General features: G+C 36.2%; 1 protein-coding gene across 2 annotated transcripts in view; it reads left to right on the top strand.

Annotated features, from left to right (window-relative positions):
• RP1 (RP1 axonemal microtubule associated) overlaps nt 1-18,200 on the top strand; it is a 198,862-nt gene that overhangs the window by 53,365 nt on the left and 127,297 nt on the right. For both annotated transcript variants that reach the window (XM_072411198.1, XM_072411197.1), the window contains exons 15-19: nt 2,144-2,356; nt 4,059-4,236; nt 7,004-7,138; nt 8,453-8,652; nt 12,939-13,025. In XM_072411198.1, coding sequence (XP_072267299.1) covers nt 2,144-2,356; nt 4,059-4,236; nt 7,004-7,138; nt 8,453-8,652; nt 12,939-13,025 — 813 coding nt within the window. The remainder of the gene's footprint in view (nt 1-2,143; nt 2,357-4,058; nt 4,237-7,003; nt 7,139-8,452; nt 8,653-12,938; nt 13,026-18,200) is intronic.

Below are 18,200 nucleotides of genomic sequence, written 5' to 3'. Positions count from 1 at the left end.
ATTGGGCAAGGGGCAGGGGGGAAATGTCCGACAGGCCTTTTGCATGTACAAACCCAGAGTCCACTAAAGACCCAATTATAGCAAAATATACAACTCCCTTACATTCCACAAGGTTTACTGCCAGATCGATTTAAATTGGGATGATTCTTTGAACCAGTCCCAAGCCGACCACGTCAGCCTTTATTGCTCCGTCTTATTCTCATCTTCTGCTATTAATCTCTCCATGCGTTGTATTTTAAATATTTAATTTTTTTTTAAACTTCATGATTTGTTCTGCACATTAATACCTGTAGGTATCAAATATACAAGTTAGGTTTCTCATACTAAATGAAATAAATATATGAATAATTTATTGTAGGGGAATCTGAAGAAATGTGCACTTAAATAAGATGAATAATTTCTTCTTTCATAAACTGAAAAATCCTCAGAAGACCACTCAGTATTCTTCACCAAAGCATCTGAATCTGGAATGTAGGGAAACATGAACTGCTGTATATATTGTAGTGAGAGGGATGACATGATTTTTAGGTAAATGAGGGTCTCCTCTAAAATGGGAGCTTTGGGTTGGCCAGAAGCAGAAGGCTTTGAAGTCATTTGGGTTAGAATAACTATTCTATTTTACTCAATACATTACTTTCTATCAGCAAGTCAGTGAGTGTTAATTCTTATTATTTATCTGGAAGTTCTCCTTTTCTGTCCTGCTATCTAAAAAAGCAGAATGTTAAAGCATATCCAAACTGAAAAAACACAAGGAGATAGTACTATTTATCACAAGAGACATGTAACATCTTATTTGTCAAAAACTGTTTCCCTGGCTCCTGGTAAGCTTCACACCTATGTACACATATCCTATGTACAGCCTCCCTGCAAACATTGCCTGTCTGCTGTAAGTCACCATTTAAATCATGTCAGTATTTTCCTGCAAGTGGCTGCTTTCAGACAGTTAGCCAATCCCAAGCACACCTATTGAAATTGAATCAGCCCACAGAATTTCACAAACGCTGTATCATGTGGTTGAGGGTGGCTTGGTTTATGGACCATCTCTGGTCCTCCAGCAACCACTGCAATGCCACCACATACAACTGCTGCTCACTGTGGTTGGAAAGCATCCACATTTGGATGCTCACATGTCAATGGAAGAGCTGCCAATATCTTTTTGTTATCCCCAGGAACCATGATGCAAACCACTGCAAACACCACCTTGTTCCAAAATGTTTTCCAACCTCTCATATTTTGTTGAAGAAGGCTGAGACTGAGCATGCATGAGTTTACAGCATGTCCAAAAATTTGCATCTCAGCTGGTACAATAGGTACATTTTATCACATGCTTTTAGATGTATTCCAAAACATTTAAAAACTGATGTTGTACTGGGTAAAATGTTATAGACGAGCCAATAAAATAACCCTTTATGTCCATCCAGGGTCAATGTAGATAACATTTAGAAAGTGCTGATTACAAAATCCAGACAAAAAATGGACACCAACTTTCTCATGGACAGAACTCAACTTGTGATCAATAAAATAATAAACATTTTCTTTTCATATTCAATAGGAATATGAATAAAATATTCAATGTTGAATGTAAGAGGAGTAGCAAGAACAAAAATGAAATACCTAACTACCCAGTTAAAGGAAGAACTGGCTATATCTACTGACCATCTACAGCCAGGGGATCGTGAATCCTAACTGTAGAAAATCTTAAGCCCCACACAGTCCATAGGAAATGAAAAATTCAGACCTGTATTTCCTTAACCCTCTGACTTTCTGTAAACTAAGGAAGCAGAAAAAATGTGTAAATATATTCATGAGGATCCCCAGAACAAAAGTGTTAGGGAAAGGCTACATTGTTAAATATCAATTATTTCACCACTGGAATATTTAACAGTAATGGAAGGCAGATGCTAATAATAAGACTTTGAACAGGCTAACACACCTAAAGTGTTCTTCTGGACATTTTAGTCAAATAGTTCAAGCATCACAGAAAAGCATATTTCAAGCAGGAAAAACAAGTTCACCTATATATTTTAATAACAAATAATTAAAAATATTAGTTTAATACAAATGAGAACTGTTTTACTTGAGGATTAGGAATGACATTACTTGCATTTTTAATTAATAATATATATTTTGCTTTGTGCTTCAGGGAATTTTCCACAGTGGTGCAGTTATACTCCTCACCACTAGCTGGAGCCAGGCATTGTGTATAAGAAGTGATGGATCCTGCAATGGAGCAGGAAAGCAAAAAGTGGAATCATATTGGAGAGTCCACAAAATTGGTTCTGCTGTGTGTATGTTTGAAAGTGTAACACGGCCCAGAATGTATCTTCAATTAAAGAATGGCAAATGTGATGGAGAGGTAAATAATTTGCATTCCTAATTTTGAAATATCTATGAGGTCATAAGCAGGCATAAGGTTTGGGTTAAAATTTGCAATGAGTGTCAATTGTATCCTCCATGTTTCAGATTTGTGGTCTCTTCAATTTTTTATGCAGAATTGTTTTGAAGAATCTTTCTGACCCATAATGCACTGCATGATGTTTGAACTATAAACATCAGGCTTAGGAGGGCCAATAAAGAGGTCCTTTGGGTGATCCAGCCCTCTAACTAAGAAAAATTAACACACACTAGATTTCCACTGTGGGAGTTTTCTCCCTCATCTGCCACTTTTTTCTTTTTCTTCCACCCTATCACTTTATTTTACTAGAAATCTATTCTCACAGTAAACAAGATTGTAATCATAGTTAAAGATACTTACTTTTTTTGTAATGTATTGCTTGTAATTAGAATTGTAGAATTAGATATAACACAGATTAGACGCTTTATGTGGGAAAGATTCCCCCACTCAATAGGTTCATTCTCCCCCATTTTTTTTTGTTTTTTGTCTTCTTGGAGTTTATTAATGCATTGAAAATGAATAGTGTAACAGAAAATTAATGTAATGATATATTTATCAGACATTATGAGATTAGTTGTATGAAGTCAATATTCTGTCAAATGTTGAATGGAATAATTTGTTTTTTTTTAGGTATATAAAGAAATCATATGTATTGTTTTTTTGTTTGTTTGAAAATGAAAAACGTAATAAAGATATTGAAATATAACTAAGAAAAGTAGAACAGAGCACCCACAGTGTCTATGAAATAGATGCTGCTGTGGTGAAATTTAGCAAACTGCATAGGGAGAAATTTTGGTCAGTTTGGAAACTGTATTTTTAAACTTATAGCTAGCTCTTTGGGCAATTAACTTTTTTGTAGCCTTTTTTCTTATTGGGGGTCTCTGTTTTTATTTTATGGTTGATTTGAGATCATATTTAGCTGCTGCTCCATTCACAGCAAACTTTTATCAGGGTGGTGTTTTAAGGGTTGTTGTAACTTTTAAGGAGGCATCCACAAAAACTTGGGATCCTGTGTAACAGATTTTTTTTTATTTGCCATATGTGTTCTATGAGAACGTTCCCTTTACTGTTTGTCTTACTGACACAACAATTTATCTTATGTAGTAAATCTGTCCTAAGACAAGTAATAGTGCATGTCCCCATTAAAAGATTCCCCCTCCTTTCCTGCTTTGGTGAAAACACAAACTTTTGAACTTTGTCTGATATTTAGTTCCCGGAGTCTTCAGCACACATAGAAGGAGTTCCATGAGTCTTCCTAGTAGGGACCCAGACAGCAATTTAAACATGATGAGGGTTTCATCCCCTCATAACTCTATCCAAAGCTAAAACAAAAGTTAACACATTTACATCTTTAAATCCAAAACTTTAAATACAGGTAGACCCTGGGTTACATACGAGATAGGGACTGTAGGTTTGTTCTCAAGTTGAATTTGTATGTAAGTCAGAACAGGTCTTCTGCAAGTCATGCAAACCACACCCCTCCCCCATCAAGCCTCCATCCTGCACACGGACGAGCAGAGAAGCTCCGTTAGTATATAGGAGTCGTCCGTATGTCGGATGGCCTTAACTCATTGACTACCAGCACAATAATGAGATATTTACCTGTGTTTTTAAGCAAATCTGCAAATTGTTACAACTGTTCTAACCAGCTGTTTATTTACAGGGCACAGGAGATGAATACTGTCATTTCAAAGTTGAGAAAAACTATGAAAATGGGTCAGTGACCCTGGAGTCCATAAGAAGCAAAGGAATATATCTTGGACTGCTGCCCAATGGACTTGCAAAACCGGTGATACATACAGGAGAGAAGAACATCGTATTGTACCCCAAGGTCATTAAATGTATGTATTTTATTAAATGTAAATGTATACTGAGCTATATAGGTGTGATTACAGTTATTAAAGAATATGTGTATGGTAAATGGTCAGTCCACAAAGAATGGTATGATTTAGGTTTTAGTTATAATTTTGACTAATTTAGTAATTCATTTTGACTCAGATGTGTCTGTAAATTTAAGCTAGAGTTGCTGAGCTCTGTAAACCACAAGCTTTTTCAGAAAAGCAGATGTTGTGTCCATTCAGGACAAAGTCACATTGTAAAGCTTTGTGCTCATCATTGATTACGAAAGTCTACTCAAATAATTATATATAAAGCAGACCTAAACTAAAATGTTTACCTTAAACAAAAGGGTAGACAACCTTTTTATATAAGGTAAAAATTACTTTCTTTTTTGGGAGGGGGTTTTAAACCCTTCTTTAAAAAAAAAGTAAATGCCCTCCTTTTTGTCTTTATAACCGCAGCAATAAAGACAAAATTATAGTGCAGAGCCTCCTGAGATACATTAGTCACGCATCCCAGGAAGCTTCTGGATGCTCCTTCTGCCCATGCCTGATCTCGAGCATGCGCAGAAGGAGCTTTTTCTTCAATGAGTAAAAAGTAAAATTCTGATCTCATGCATGTGCCATGAGATGAGCATTCTTTTTTTCCCCATCTACGCCACCCAATCTAACGCCTGCACAGTGCGAGATCGGGTGACATAGGCAGAAGGCGTAAGAAGGGCAAAGGAGGTGGCGGCGTCTGGTATTTCTTTTGCGCTGCTGCGAATGAGGATTCCAGGATGGTGCAGGACCTGATGCAGAAAACCTCTGAATGGATTTATGGATCTTTAAAAGTAAAGGTTTTTTTACTTCTGCTTTAATGGTTCCTGGCAGTTAAAAAGTTTACTGTATTTACTCGGGTATAAATCAAGATCAAGAAATTTTTTTTTGCCTCAAAATTCCACTACAAAAGGAATACTCAGTAGATGGTGTTGAGTAGCAAGTTCTTTGAATCAGAGCCATGAGACATGAGATTGTTACAAACTTTACATAGACACATTGCCATCAACTGGAGGTCATCAATAACATACAACAAATCATTTAAGTGACCTATCATTATCAACTCGGTACAAACAAGTACAAAATACTGTGAAAAGGAGGTAAAAAGATATACAGGCTGAGCCCATGTGATTTTATTTATATTTATTATTTTAATAGATATGGTAAAACTAACACCTTGGAAGTATTTATTCTCGGTGGATTTATTGCCATTTTTAGTTACAACTGTTTTTAATCCTAGTAGTTAAGGCCACAGGTTTTGACCTAGGTTTATGCAAAATATTTTCCTGTATTTTAGTTAAAAATAAGTAATTTTTATACAGGTGGTTTCTATTCAAGTATATATAGTACGGAATATGCTATTTTGGCAAAGTTGTTTGGTATCTTTATGGCTAATGTGTTTTTCTAATATACTTTTTCTTTACGGTTGAATTCTTGTTTCTAAATCTTATATTTAAACTAGCCCTGGTGGAGTTAAATCTGAGAACAGATAAACATTGTTCGTGAAATGTACATCATACTTTATGTGGATGAAAGTATTTAGACCCTAATGCTCCAACATCCTATCCAAATGATTTGGCATATATTTAAAAACAACGCTCTTGCAGCAGCTAATCTTTCAGTAAACCTTACTACTAGATGTTGGAATATTGCTGGAAAATATTCTTGTTTATGGGGTATAAGGGGAGTACTGGGTGATGAAAGATGAAACTAGCAGAAGTGGGGATTAAATCCTGTACATTTACTGCATATTTAACACTCACCACACATGGGGAGGCAAAGATATGCCGTGTTGTTGCCTATTACAAGAAATCCATCGGATTATACAGTACATCCTTTCTTCTTACAAATACAGCTATGTTTATTGATCATAAAAGAAACATGGACAGTGATTTGTTGTAAATTCGTTTTTTCAGCTGACAATAAAGAGCGTCGCGGACAGGGCTCAGCCAGAAGCTCTGTCATTGTCTATAATGGGCTATGTTGTATAGTTGTGTGTGTTCATTGATTTATGGAATCCAGCACAAATACCTGCTGTAGAACAATGGTAGATATTTTTTGGTTTTGTATGAAAATATAATACACTGAACAGGTATGCAGATGTAATTTGTTAGGTAGGAGCATAATGCTTGCTGCTTGTAATGAAAAAAATGTGCAATGCAAGAATAAATTGAAAGTAAAGCATCATTTTGTTAAGAAAAATATCCTCCAGCTAAAACACCAGAAGCGAAAAATGGGGGAAATATGGTCCATCCAAAACCCATCTTTGCATTCTGTTCAATATATTCACTAAAGATGAAAATTAATAGACATTAAAGGAGATTAGAATGTTATTCACATGATGCCCTCTTCAAGATAAGCCGGAAAACAAAGCATTCACTACATTTAGGGACTGGTAAGGTGTAATATAATACATTTTTGTTTTTAGGTTTTAGATACACAACACTTTATTGCATGGGAATTTTATCTAAAATACTGCATATTGTTTTTTGTATTCAGGTAACAAGATTAGGGTTGAGTTTAGGCACCAAAAGTCCTTACCGCACCAGCAAGAGGCATATCTGGGCTCTCCATTCATAAATGTATCATTCTTGTTGGCCAAACATAACTGTATTTGAGCAAAAATTAGGAAACCTGTCACATAACCTATGTTATATGGATATATAAGTAAAACAGTTCACTATTGCATATGACTAACATATGAATTTACTAATACTTTCCTTTTTTTCAGTTGGTAGAGAAAAGCCTACAGGAACATCTGCAACTCCTAGCATGAACAGGGAAGAGATTCCTGAACAAAATGAAGTCATAACTAAAGCGCACTACTCGGAACGGAGCCCATCAGTATCCCCACCCTCCAGTATAAGTAAGTTGTTCAACTAAATCAACCCTGTTCAATGTCATCTCAAAATGCACATGTTCTCAGTCATATTCCAGAGAGGAAAGACAGAGATTTTGTAGGATATGACATCACCCAAAGGGGCCAGGAATCTGCAGATTTGCTGCTGTCTTGTCTTCTGTTAAATGTTAAACTGTCAGGATATGTTTGGCACCTGATAAGACGTGTTCATGGCATCTGGCTCTGAAGTACTAATTTTACTTATTCATGCAAAAGCACAAAAAGGCTGTCAAAAGACTGAGATGTAGGAGTTATTTTAACTCAAACAATTATTTTACCTCTAGGTAATTTTCTTTATTATTAATAATATTAATATTAATAATAATATTATTATTATTATTATTAATAATATTATTAATAAACAGGATTTATATAGCGGCAACATATTACACAGCGTTGTACCTTAAATAGGGGTTGCAAATGACACAGAAGGAGGAGAGGACCCTGCCCTGAAGAACTTATAATCTAGGAGAATTCAAATGTTCAATTTGCAAAAAAATATTAATAAATATTATTTTGTCAGTAGTAATTTATTTTTAATAGTGTCACAAACATTTTAATTTACAAAGCTGAAAGAAAGAATTATATGGATAAAAATAATAATGGCTAAAAGTAAATAAACTTGTTGACATAGGTGAGCTTTTCACATAATCAGAAAGTTTGTACAGTATACTTACCCATTATGGGGTAACTACCTTTTTTGTTGGTGCCTTCCAGTGTTGACAGTGATGCAGGGGTGATAGGATAAGATCCTGTCCCACAGCATGACACAAAGCCATCGTCACTGCCCACCCACTCTTGAAGGTTCACGGCAATCCTTTTTGGCTGCTGGGTAGCCACTGATAATGTAACTCTTGTGCATTGACAGTAGCATGGCCTCAGGCTTCTAGCTCTAATCTCTGTGGTGCATGCACCGTGCATGGAAAGCAAAAGACAACAAGCCACCAGAAGGAAAAGTTTTTTTGACAAATGAGACTTTGCATGTTCCGTCGCTAAAAATCCTCTTGGTGACATTTTGTACTTTTACGGTTGACTCCCAAGCTCTGTACACACATTAGATCTTCATTATCCACAATAATAATTTGTAATCAATGCCTTAAATTTAGCGTAGGGGACTGTTCATAATCTGATGTGTTGGATATGTATTTTAGATAGTCTTGCTGTAAATAGGAGGTAATGGTTTGATAAATTAAGCAACTTTATGTGTGTGTTAATGTGTGTTCTCTTTACACTGAACAATTAGCTGGGAATCTTTTTAAAATTTTTTCTTATTTATTGTAGATGGCAAAAAGCTGAACACTTCTGGAAATCCAGCTCATTCCTCAAATGAATGGAAAGTGTCCATCTTGACTGGCAGTGCAGGGACATCAGCTGGTGTCTCCCTACGGGTATATGGAAGCAAAGGTGCCACTAGTCCAATAATACTTGGAACTGGCAAGAAAGGCCACATCTTTAAGGCAAGACAAGAAGACGAGTTCATGGTAATTACATTTTACATACGTGTTATAAATAATATATTACCCCCAAAGTGGAGTATGTCCTAAACATTGAGGTAGAGATTTGTTTTGTTAGTACTCTGGAAAAACAAAACTAAATATTTATCTCGGAAGGGAATTTTGCCTGTGTCTCACTACTGGGTGATTTGATTATTTGACAGTAAGCTAATTTGTAGGAAACATAAACCAAAATTCTGTTAGTAAGCCATCAGGTGGTTAAGTCACTCATTTAGTAACATGGAAATAAAATTACATATGAAGTTTAAAATAAACCCGTAGACGGAAAGATAGTAAGCTTGTCATTGCTGAACTCTCATTTAAAAATGCTAGTTTCCTGGCTAGCTTTGATATTTTGATTCACTGATTACATCCACGTGTCCTCAAAGAGCTGAGCTTGGTTATTGCATAGCCATTATTTCTAATTTTTAGAGACACTTTAGTCACTTTCAAGGTAGCAGTTGATATGGTGTATTTGGACTTTGCTTAAGCATTTGACACTGTACGGCACAGACGGTTAATATGCAAGTTAGGATCAATAGGTTTAGAAAAGTCATTCTGTAAATGGATAGAGAACTGGCTTAAAGACCGCATCCAGAGAGTTGTAATTAATGGTTCATACTCTGAATGGTCCAAGGTTATTAGTGGTGTAACCCAGGGTTCAGTGTTGGGACTGTTTAACATCTTTATAAATATTATAGAGTTTGGGATTAAAAGTACCATTTCTGTGTTTGCAGATGACACCAAACTATGTAATGGAATTTACTCCTTACATGATGTCTATAATCTACAAGTAGGCCTGGATGTACTGTTTGATTGGGCAACCAAGTGGCAAATGACATTTAATATAGATAAATGTAAAATTATGCACTTGGGGGCTAACAGCATCCATGCGTCATACTTCCATTATGCTTCATAATACATTTGGGGGAGTCAGAAAAGGAAATGGATCTGGGGTTCTGGTAGATCATAGACTTAATAACAGCATGCAACACCAAGTTGCAATATCTAAAGCTAGCAAAGTACTTTCTTGTATTAAAAGAGGAATAGACTGCACAGATGGAGATATAATCCTGCCCCTGTACAAAGCATTGGTCAGACTACATCTGGAATATGCAGTCCAGTTTTGGGCACCAGTTCACAAATAGGACATTGTGGAATTGGAGAGAGTGCAGAGAAGGGCAACTAAATTAATAAAAGGAATGGAGGAGCTCAGCTATGAGGAGAGATTGGCTGAACTGAATCTATTCTCCTTTGGGAAGAGAAGTATAAGGGGAGATATGATCACCCTGTATAAATAAATAAACGGTCCATATAGAAAACTCACTTTCCCATGAGGGCACTCTTTGTGTCTGGAGGTAAAGAAGATTAAGCTCCGGAAAAGGAAGGGATTCTTCACTGTAAGGTCTGTAAAAATGTGGAATCGGCTTTATCAGGAAGTAGTTTCAGCAACTACTATAGATTGCTTTAGGAAAAAGCTGGATGCCTTTCTAGAAGCACAGAATATAACTAGGTATTAAGGTTTTAAAGTAAAAATAACAGTGACTGTTGATCCAGTGAACATCAGATTGCCTCATGGAAATTGTACCAGGGTTTTTTTTTTGTTGCTCTCTGGGCCAACTATGTCTTATAGGGTTTTATATCTGGGATATGTTTAATTCCCTAGTGGTTGAACTTGATGGACTTATGTCTTTTTTTCAACCTAACATACTATGTAAATATGATGTGAATTATATATGTGCATCCTGATCTGCATAAAAGCTCCAGGGCAGTTACTTATAAAGTATTCAGGGGAAATAAAATTAAAATAGATTTCTTTACAACCAATGTTTTATATCTGTACTTTACTAAATATATGTTCTTTGTTATACAAAAAAAACTTTTAAAACACGACATAGAATTTTGAACCCTTCTGGTTTAAATAAAAGGAAGCATATAGATTAGGTCACCATTGAAGTACAGCGAATGGTGGGCGAAGGTTCTCTGGCACACAAGGTGAAGATGTCAAAGTGCATACTCACTACATCTAGATAAACAAATACCCCTTCTATGTCCACACATATAGCAGCCAGACTGGGTCACAATGCACAACTGCAGCTGTCTGCCAGCCCTAGGGATGACACCTTTTGGTGAATGGAAACAAATAAAATGAGTGATGAATACCAATGTGAATAAACCAGTGTAATTCAGTCATACTAAATTAAGTGACACAAAACCTGATTTTTTTTAACTTAGCTGTAACAAAAATGTGTTCTTGCTCTTGGAAACTAATGAAGCTCATCAGTTCCCCTGATACAAAGTAAGACCTGATTGTCACACTGATAAGCTTTACTTTTCATGTGTAGTCTGCAGTGTTGATCTGCTAGTTTGATATTCCAGTCCCATAGAGTGCATAGAATAGCTGGCATGGAGGCAGCAGAGGCTCCCACTGTAGATGTGTGATGCCCAACCATTGTGCCCACAGCATGGACCTCTTCACCGGCACAGGACAAATCTGTTTTCACTGAAACTTTACATGGAGTCTTTCAGTAAGGGAAGAGCCAGATAGGTGAGGCATCCATTTGTATGTATAAATATCACATGCTATTGATCTCTGTAAACAGCAGGCTCTTTACAACATTTCTTAAAGATACAGAGGAAAATACTTGGATAAAAGGCTGGAGCTCAATATACCTACCCAATAATTATATGCAATATTTTCTTCTTTTTATTACATAATTCAAAAATACACTACAATTTCTTCAAAGCTGTTGGATTAGCATAGCAGCCAGTGAACTAGCAATTTTAAAAGGAGGTCCGAAATAGCCAACCCATGATATTTTCAAAACAGGTTAACGTTATTCTTTTGTGATGCCTAAGAACCAGAGGTGAGAAACACTGTTATAGAACACATAAAGCATACAAAAAAATGTCACAGCATTTATTCTGTTCTTTGTTTAATTTTAAACACTGAGCATTATTCTCCCAATGCAGACTGTAGAACTATTTACTATTTACAACGATTATAAAAATAATGGAAAATTAATTCACATTTGGCATCTTAAGAGAGGTAAATTATGTAGTGCAGTGCAGAAGGCGGGAGAAGTACAATGGCGGGGATAAATAAAAAGTCTATTTAAGATTCAGTGTAAGCACTTATGTTTTTCACAGCTGCAATTACTCCAATAAAACAGCTAGCCATGGAGCAAGCTAAAGACGGCAACTATTCACGAGATGAAAACCTATTACTCCATCTTCCATTTACTAATAATTAGCCTTGACGTAACTGATAGACGAACAAATGGTCTCTTCCTATTTTATGCACAAACTGACAAATACTAAACACGTGTTATTTACAGCTCTTTACTCACATATTTTGGAGTACAGAAATTTAACTTTGCTCTAAAAACTGCATGAACCTTGGCATCATGTACTATCTTTGACATACACCAGTCATGCCAGAAAAATGCTGCTATTCTTTATCTTTATAGAAAGGCCTGGCTGCCTGGATAATCAGAACATATTGCTATCATGACAGGCTCCTTTAAGGTGTAAAGTGTTTTTAGTTTTTAAAAAAGTAAGAAAAATTATCAAGAATAATGCCAGCACTGATGCTAGCCTTATCTTTATTCTAGTGCTGCTGGTCCTTTTTAGGCAGAATGACACTCATATCATCCTGCTCATTTTGTTTAGGTCATTGACAGATTCTGTGATGTTTACTATTACGTAGACTGGGCTTCTAGTACCCCAAGACTGAAGGGCAATTCCATATGTTTGACACTCAACACTCCATCTCTGGTGCTGGGGAAGGGGAGGAATAGGTTACTATATGTAGAAACGTTAGAAAACTGCAGGAAAAAGTTCCGTACAAAGTTTTTTTTTATAAAAGAGGGGGGGTCAAACTATGCATCATTGTGTCATTTGGAAGGTACTGCAATGCACCTCAGCACACACAAAATTACCAAATGTACCAAAATTGGGTCTTTTTTTGTCACTTACTGACAACACTAGGACATTTTTCTTCCCACTGTCCAGTGATACTGGAACATTTTTCCTAACTCAGTTTGTTATGTGTACCAGCAGGTGACCTTCTGCAACTATAGTCTTAATGGATTTTGGATAATATTATATATTATGTCATATTTTTGTATTGTGATAACATAGTTTTCTAAAATTTACTGTGGTGGGTAGGGTGTTTCCACTATATTTACTTTACTATTTTAAAACCACTCAGTAAATTATGTTTTGTTTTATATATTTGCTCCAAATTAATCCTCTTTTTTTTACCATAATAGGTAGAATTAGAAAATATAGGAAAGATATACAAGATTAGACTCGAGCACGATGGAGCTGGGGATTATCCTGAGTGGAATCTTAAAAAGGTAAGATTTATATAATTTTTATTAACGTTATTGTTTAAACAAAACAATTTTGCTTTTGGTTGCTTTAACTCAGTCCTACACATATTTAATCTGTTTATAAATAGCTTTGGGACCATGAGTATAGTCTTGACAATGATAACGTAGGAAAAAAAGGCCATAATTCTCATCGGAGCTTTAATCTCTGGGAAAATGTCATATTTTGTCTTTGCCGCCCTGCAACAAATACTTTGGGTCTTGAAAGTCTGTGCGGTCTTTTTTTATTGCTTATGAAAGCTGTGTCGTCTGGCAGCCTGGATTACAGAACAATAGCAGCCTTATTGCCATGAAGGATTGGGGAGCTAGCACAGGGATAATAACATTGCACAGTCCTGCTTTATATTCTCCCCTCCACATTGACTGCCTAAGCAGGTTAAGTCCTTTCTGTACCGAAGAATGGAGGGAAATTCAGCTTTGTGTTGTATTCCTGAAGGAGTATTCGGTCCATACAATTCTGCAATTTTCATCCTGATCACATTCCCTTTACATCACTGAATGTGTTACTCCAGATGACAGTATATTCTTCAATCTACTGCTCCAGTTTAGGTACTGAGAAAGTGATATGAAAATGAGATAATGCCATCTGTATTTTATAGGTCTGTAACACGATGTATAACATTGTGTAATAACCAATGCTCATATGCTACCATCATGTATTTCTTTTGTTGGTGATAAAGAATTCCTTTTCTCTAAGTAATAGATAGGGACATTATAATATTGCCTTTCCTATGTACACCATTGTCCTTTGTACAGCAGAAATGCATCAGCCAAGAGGCTCTAGGTCAGTGGTGGTCAACATACTGGATATATGGGTCCCTAAGTGTGGCCCCTGATATTGCCTAAGAATGTAATGGTAATGGTACAGAACAATGTTAGGAACTGCAGACATGCTACAAGAATCAGAGACCACGGGTATGCAACAAGATGTGTCCAGAGCCCACGCAATGGTCAGAGACTTTAAACAATGTTAAAATTGTTAAAGACCGGGGTCCTGGCAGAGGTAGACAGTGGGTCTAGATGCCAATAACCCCCACACCTCATCCAGCATTAGTGCCCCCTTCTCCTTCCCATGAAGCATTAGTGTCCCCCTTCACTTTAAAGAACACCACTCCACCTCCACTGGTGCATTCGACAACTGACTCCAGCCATACACTCACACTAATTTATGGTGCCATACATTTCACTTTTTTAACTGGCAACCAACACAATCCAATTTTTTTATCCTGCTGGCCACCAGTGCTAGACATGTTTTGCGCAACTACCCACAGATTCCAGAAAACGGATGACTTTTCACTTTGAGTAATTAGAACTTTTTCACATATTTTCAAGTCTATTATTGTTGCTTTACTGAAAAAAATCAGTTACAGAGTTCAGTAGCTCAAGCTGAAATTAATTCATGTCTGATGTACACTGCTGTAATTGTCCATACGGAGTTTCATTAAGAGAGGGAGTTTGCTCTGGTTTTTCCTTGGAAATGTGCCATTGGAAGATTTTCATCTATTTATGTTCTGGAAATAACTCAATCTGAACTTTAAATAACTTTCCGTTTCTGTGAGAATTAATACTAGTACATTAAGAAAGTAAATCATCATAGCAAAAGAAATTGACTGAGTTTCTAACCTCTCACCACTGTTCAAAACTAAGATAAAAATTCAACAGACATAGATACAGCTTAATTTATACTCAATAATATAAAGTTTCCTATTTCAAAATAAAATCATGTCCTTCTTTCTCTTGGAAAAGTCTTTACATGGTTTTATCACCATCCATTTGCTTGTAGAAGTGTTTTCTTATATTAGTTTATATTATTCTATTAGTTTTACTTTTTTCTTAGAAATAGCTTACGTATGGGTAATAATCACCAAATATTTATCTCCTCTTGTTTACTTTCTGACTGGAGCAACACAACTGCAGCTTGATAGCAAGAATCGCTTTGCATAACAAATTATACCATCTGGCTGCTTTAAATCTGTGTACTTTAGGAATATCAAAATGGAATCGAACTTAAGTCATTTTAATTATGCCCACATGATTTTTTGTGCCATATGTTCTATTGTATTTTCTACAGTCCATTTGATTACCACATGCCATAAATCTCATATTATAATTTGAAGGGTGTCAATGAATTCCCTTCGCAAGAGGAAGCAATTAGGGATAAGAGAAAAAAAAGGTTCTTTCTTCCCAGCAGTTTTAATATCTACATTGCTCACTTAGCATTAAAGAATGATCCGCCAGGAAATCGCAGTAATAGATTTGTAATTGATGGCAGTTTTATGAATTCTGCCAGTCCCACCGGCAATATTTCATATTTAGGTGGTATTTTTGAAAGTGGAACTCCAGGCAAACAGATATATAGCTACTGAAATACCTATTACAAATTGTCTCAAAAATAAGTAGATCTGAATATAAGCCAAAGTACTTTTTTACTTAAAAAACAGGAAATACGTCTTGACTTGAGTCTAGGATAGAAAGTAGCACTTACACCTTCCCATCCACAGTACAACATATACTCCCCCTTCCCATCACCATCATCACTATTATCAATATCATCACTTCACACCTTGGTTCTGACAGAACCAAGTAGGCACAGGAATGTGCAGATCTGTGGCCACAACACACAACATGTAATACAGAAATGTGTATTAAGCACTAGTGTTGGTTGAATATCTCACTATTCGATTCAATAGCTATTCGATCGAATAGTGAGAAATTGTTTGGGTGATCGAATGCCGTATTCAAACACCATTGAAGTCAATGGTGGGAGAATTCGGGTTATTTTTAGGGACTATTAAGGGCTGCAAGAGCAGTCAGATTGCGCTTGCAGCCCTTTACTAGTTGTATGTGTTCTTGGATAGAGTTTCTCTATCCAAGAACCCAGGGCACTAGATGTGATGAATGGGGAAACTTGTTCCCATTCAACCTCTAGTGCTCAGGGATCGCCTGCAGTCACAGCTGTGACCGCAAAGTTCCAACATTCATATGACCGTGGGAACTGAACTGCAGATAAAATCTGCAGTTCCACTATAGTGCCCACTGTAGTGCCACGGGGAGCGCACACTCTTCATTGATTAGCTCAGTGTGCAATCTCTGGGGCACTACAGGTTAATTAACCTGTAGCGCCCTGGGCATCGCACACTTTTCTCAGTGATTGCAGACTCACTGCTGCAATCAATGGAAAGATGCCCCACAAGTATCTCTTACTCTGTAATGCGCACAAGTGTATCAGAATATTACTGTGCTGGAAAGTGTGTTACAGAGTAAGAGATATGATGTCATTGCAGGATAACCTGTAAAAAAAAAAAAACATTAGTTAAATAAACACAAACACTCAATAAATTAATTTAACATTAATTTTTTTAACACATTTTTTACATTTATTTATTTGAGTTTTTGCTGTTGAATCTCGTTTTTTTTTGGGTCGGGTCTATCCGAATTTGAACATTCATATTCAGGTCGAATATAAGGACAACCCGAATTCGAACACCAACACTATTAAGTACCATTCAGCATATAGAAAACCAGGGATCTCTGTAACAGTTGTAGGACAAGTGGGAGACCAGGTATAAGAGGTAGATTTTCTAAAGTCTTTAAGGGACCCAAAAAAACCATTGGTTTATACTTGAGTATATATGTTATGTTAAGTGATTTTCTTGTCATTGGTTTTTCAGTGCTGTGAAGCTAAACATGTGTTGCATTACAGTGCTGTTATATTGCATTGCCCAGGGCATTTTCAAGTTTTCCTTTGCAGCTATTTATGTTTCCTCTTCATCTTTTACCTGACCACCGAACAATAAATCTGCATCATCACCTTGGTCCAGTGAGTTGATCCAAGAATCAGTAGGATTATCCATAAGGCACCAAAACAAGACAGAAGTAGCTTAACAGTCTTGCAAATCCCTTGACATAAATGTACTTCATCTGTTTATTTAGTTGTTTGCCTACTTTGCATTTGTATTTGTTTATTAAATAGATGTGTTCAAATTTAAAAACTGGTAGCTCTTTTAACCTCTAAAATACTGTGTCATCTGCAGAAATGCAACAAAACAATTAAAGTAAATCCACTCTATTATGTACATGTTTAGCCCTGAGGAGAAAATACCAAAGGAAGAAGACAGTAAGCCAAAATGTTCATTCACCAAGATTCCACAAAGAAGTTCTTCTGTTTTATTCATCTCCTGAAGGATATGGGAACAAGGCACACAGTTTATAAATATGTGATTGTATATCATCAGACCTCAATGTCCGCAGATCCATAGAGTTTAGTGTAAATTCTGACATTGGACATAACCAGAGGTCTAGACATTTTAAAATGATCTATTCATTTCCATAAATAAGGAGTATTGCAAATTATTATCATGTAGTATTTTATTTAGTCAGCAGACAGAGATCTGGTATCTAATTTCACATTATTTTGGTGACTGCTTTTTGAGTTGTGCTAGAAGAAGTCTATCATTTGCAGGACTTTGTGGCACTGATTTACTAAAGAGTAAAGGCTGTTCACCTGTCATGGCAAACACAGTATCACCTTTCTTACTACCTGCCTGTTTGCAAATCGCTCTGCTCAATAACCTATATGGGAGTTTTTCTTTCATGTGTTCACGTTTGTCTCCATCTTCTACAAACAGCTGACATCAATTCAGCCCTCTTTAAAGATTGTGCACAACTAAGGTGCCATTTTTTGCTTTTGCTAGTCAGGGAGCAGCAGGCAGTGCTTGTTGCTAATCACTAAGAGGGGTACTTGAGGGTAAAAGTGCTTGGCAGAAAGTACTTTGGGGAAAGTACTTGTGAACAAGTGTGACGGTTAACCAAGTGAAATCACAGCAATTATTTCCAGTTATACAAAGCCATTTTCCCATTGTTGTGTAAAAATGTGCCTGTTTCTTTACACAATTAGAAGAGAAAAATGTATTCAGAATTCCCCCATGCTACCCTAGGTTCCTAAATTTGGCCAGGGAAACAGTTTCTAGTGATTTTTCAGCACAAAAAAATCATTTTAACTCTTTGTTTAGAAAACCAATTTAAATAATAACAATTTAAATAATTTTATCATCATGCAAGAAGTATCATTTCAGCTCTTAAATTCACTTTTGCTGTTAGCTCGCTCGGCAGTGGAAGGATATGAAGCAATCTTTTATCTAA

This window comes from Pyxicephalus adspersus, chromosome 5 (assembly GCF_032062135.1).
Source record: "Pyxicephalus adspersus chromosome 5, UCB_Pads_2.0, whole genome shotgun sequence".
Classification (NCBI taxonomy): Eukaryota; Metazoa; Chordata; class Amphibia; order Anura; family Pyxicephalidae; genus Pyxicephalus; species Pyxicephalus adspersus.
This window is presented reverse-complemented; position numbering and strand designations above follow the sequence as displayed.